Source organism: Panicum virgatum, chromosome 5K (assembly GCF_016808335.1).
Source record: "Panicum virgatum strain AP13 chromosome 5K, P.virgatum_v5, whole genome shotgun sequence".
In the NCBI taxonomy this organism is placed as follows: domain Eukaryota; kingdom Viridiplantae; phylum Streptophyta; class Magnoliopsida; order Poales; family Poaceae; genus Panicum; species Panicum virgatum.
This window is the reverse complement of record NC_053140.1, coordinates 9,335,341-9,338,524: the sequence shown is the minus strand read 5'-3', so window position 1 is coordinate 9,338,524 and position 3,184 is coordinate 9,335,341. Positions and strand designations below refer to the sequence as shown.

The 3,184-nt window shown below is 51.4% G+C and overlaps 1 protein-coding gene across 1 annotated transcript; it reads left to right on the top strand.

The window, feature by feature from the left end:
- Positions 1-1,550: 1,550 nt before the first annotated feature.
- Positions 1,551-2,740, top strand: LOC120710494. The gene has a single exon (XM_039996167.1). The coding sequence runs from the start codon at positions 1,858-1,860 to the stop codon at positions 2,476-2,478; it is 621 nt and encodes a 206-aa protein (XP_039852101.1). The 5' UTR covers positions 1,551-1,857; the 3' UTR covers positions 2,479-2,740.
- The last annotated feature ends 444 nt before the right edge of the window (positions 2,741-3,184 follow it).

The following is a 3,184-nucleotide window of genomic DNA, read 5'->3' as shown; positions in this document are numbered from 1 at the left end:
CCTACTCGAGCTAAAAAGATCCACCGAACAGATATGAGTTCCTACCTTATTGCAAGTGTTGAAAATGAGGAGGGAAAAAAAAAAGGAATTGCCCTGCTAAGATTCCAGCTCCTTGATTGGCGTCGCCAGCACTAGACTACTGATCACAGGCAGGCAGAGATTGGGGAATATATGGGGCCACACGCCAGAATCCTCTGATTTTCAGTAGGTCCATCGCGTGCAGTGCAAGCTGGATCTGTCGCGTTCGCGCCGCTGAAAATCGCCACGCCGGAGCCCTCTCAACACAAACCCCCCTAGCTTTGTTTAATTTAATCATCTCACCAGAGCAGGATAACAATAAAGAAAAGCAATGTGTTAATTAGGGCAATGTTTATTCTCCGTCGAACTGGAAGTAGTTCGCTCCAACGACCGGCGTCGCGTTTGATCATACTATATACGCAGGAATTCCATGGTCCACTGCCAAAGTCAGAGCGCCCTATAGGAAGTCTCCGTATGTAATCCTGATTAATTTGTCATTTGGTATCACTCTAAAAATCAACTATAGTCATTTGCTTCATCCCGACAAAATAGAAATCAAAATAAAATAATTTCTTGAGTAGTGCTAGCAGATCGAGGGTGCGGTCTGAAGTTTTCCACTTGTGCATCCATTCCCTGCAAAAAAAAAAGTGAACATGATGGTACAACGCGCGAACGGAAAAGAGGATCGGCCCTGAAAAAACACGTGAAGCAGCCCCTGTGTTTTTACCCAAAAACTGAAACTAAAAGGGTGTGTTACTAAACGCTCTTGGAGTTTGTTCCCTGCAAATTCTCAGCTAGCCCTGTCTCTTAGGACCCTATTTAGATGCGTAAATTTTTGGGTGTAAAGTACTATAGTACTTTTGTTTGTATTTGGTAATTATTATTCCGTCATGGGTTAATTTGGCTCAAAAGATTCGTCTCGCAAATTATAGATAAACTGTGTAATTAGTTATTTTGTTTAGCTACATTTAATACTTCATGCATGCGTTGAAACATTCGATGTGATGGGGAATCTTGTAAAGTTTTGAAATTTTGAAGGTAACTAAACAAGGCCTAGATCCCTAACTAATCGAGCGTTGTTGGATCGACAAATGGCGCGTTAACCTCTGCCTGTTCCCTTGCTTTCTTTCTTTTCTTGAACAAACAAAAGAGCTTGACTCCAAACTAATACCAGACTGAACAGCTTTGTTCCGATGAGTTTGTGGCCTCCAACTCAAGTTGCAGGCTGCTGCAAGTTAGGCCCGGAAAAGGCAAGCAGCAAAGCGTCCAGCTTGATTACAATTAGCAAGCTAGCTAGCTCGCACTCAGCTGCTGACCTGACCGACCGACCCTGCCTCCGATCCTGTGACACCCGGCGACGGATTAGAAGTCTAAACAAAGTGATTAGCGGATGCCATGCTAGAGCGGCCGATACAGTGACATCCCATCCACCAAGTGCATGCACGCCCGAGCTCGTCCGTCCAAGGCGATAGCCTGTCTCGCGCCCTCCCGCTGCCACGTACGGGGACGCAAGGGTTGGTTAACCCCGGGGAGGGGATTAAATGATTAACTAACCCTACGCGGGGGGATTAATTAATTAAAGCCCCTGCCTGCCCCTAACCCCTCGTCGGCATCAGGGTGATCATTTGCTTGTCCTCTTCCATGCATGCGCCGCACCAACCCTGGCCGCTGCGCCCGCCGCGGCGTCGTCGTATACATATCGCCCGCCTCGCCTCCTCCCGCTGGTCTCGTCTCGTCCCCTCCCGCCTGGCTCCTCCTCTGGTCTCCTGATCCCCGGCGCCCTCAGGCCCTCTCTCTGATCTCCGACGAGTGGGTTGGTTGGTTGGTGCGGTGGTGGGCATGGGGAACACGACGTCGTGCATACCGCTGGCGCCCGCGGGCCGCGGCGGCTGCGCGTCGTCGGCGGGGGCGGCGACCAAGGTGATCCACGCCGACGGCACGGTGACGCGGCTGGCGCGCCCGGTGCGCGTGTCCGAGCTCATGCTCGACCACCCGGGCCAGTTCGTCTGCGACTCCGGCCGCCTCGCCGTCGGCTGCCGCGTCCCCGGCGTGGGCGCCGACGAGATCCTCCGCCCGCACCACGCCTACTTCCTCCTGCCCATGGACATGCTCTACTCCGTGCTCACCCACGAGGAGATGGCCGCGCTTTCCGAGTGCCACGCCGCCACGGCCGCCGCCTCCGCCTGGAAGAGGATCACCTTCACCACCGCCGCCGCCCACCGGGGCGCCCGCGACCGCCACGACCGGCGGGGCGCGGCCGCGGGCCCGGCCAAGGACGGGTGCGGCAGCGATGGCGCCAGGGTCTACCCGATGCTCGGCCTGCTCGAGTCCGGCGACCTCGCCGCCGATAATAAACCGGAACCACGCGCCGGCGCCGGAGCCATCAAGTCGGGCGGCGCTGGGCTGAGGCGGCACCGGTCGTGGCAGCCGGTGCTGGACACCATCGAGGAGGTTCCATGACGCGGCGGGCGGCGGGTTGACCGGCCGGCCGGCCGGGCGCCGCAGGAGTGAGCAGCTTTGGTTTCGCTGGTGTTAGGCGGGCGGCAGCTAGCTTGAGCTGGCGCCCGAGTGTACAGTAGCTAGCTTCCAGCTATTCTTTTTCTTTTTGCCTTTTCCATTTTTGTAAAGCCATTTTTTTGTGTCTACACACGCACCACTGGCAAATTGATTGTCAAGTTTTGTGCCCGGGAAACAAAATAAGGAAAATTGAGAGCCCACAGTGCAGGATATGATGTGACGTCATTTGTGATTTACTTTTTTTGCGAAAAATTATCAACTAGTAGTAATTCTTTGAACTGAATACTAATTAAAACCTGGTCTACACACGCATTTTTGGGCTTATCTCCTGGTAACTTAAGTAGAAAATCTGATCAATTATTAATTGGTTGAAGTGATTAATATCTCGAATCTGGTTTCGTATAACAGAAAATTAATATGTTTAATTTCACTGCACTGTTTAATTTTCCTTTGGATTCTGAATTCCGGTGGTTTCATTGTCATTTAGGCCCAAATTAATGACCTGGTTCGTCCATTGTTTTGATAGTATGGATCCGTATTTTTTTGAAGGACAAATGTGTGTATCATTACCTTCATTCTAAATTGTGATGCATTAATTGGAAGAAACCAAAATACCATTTATCAATGAAATGAAATTTCATTATTAATA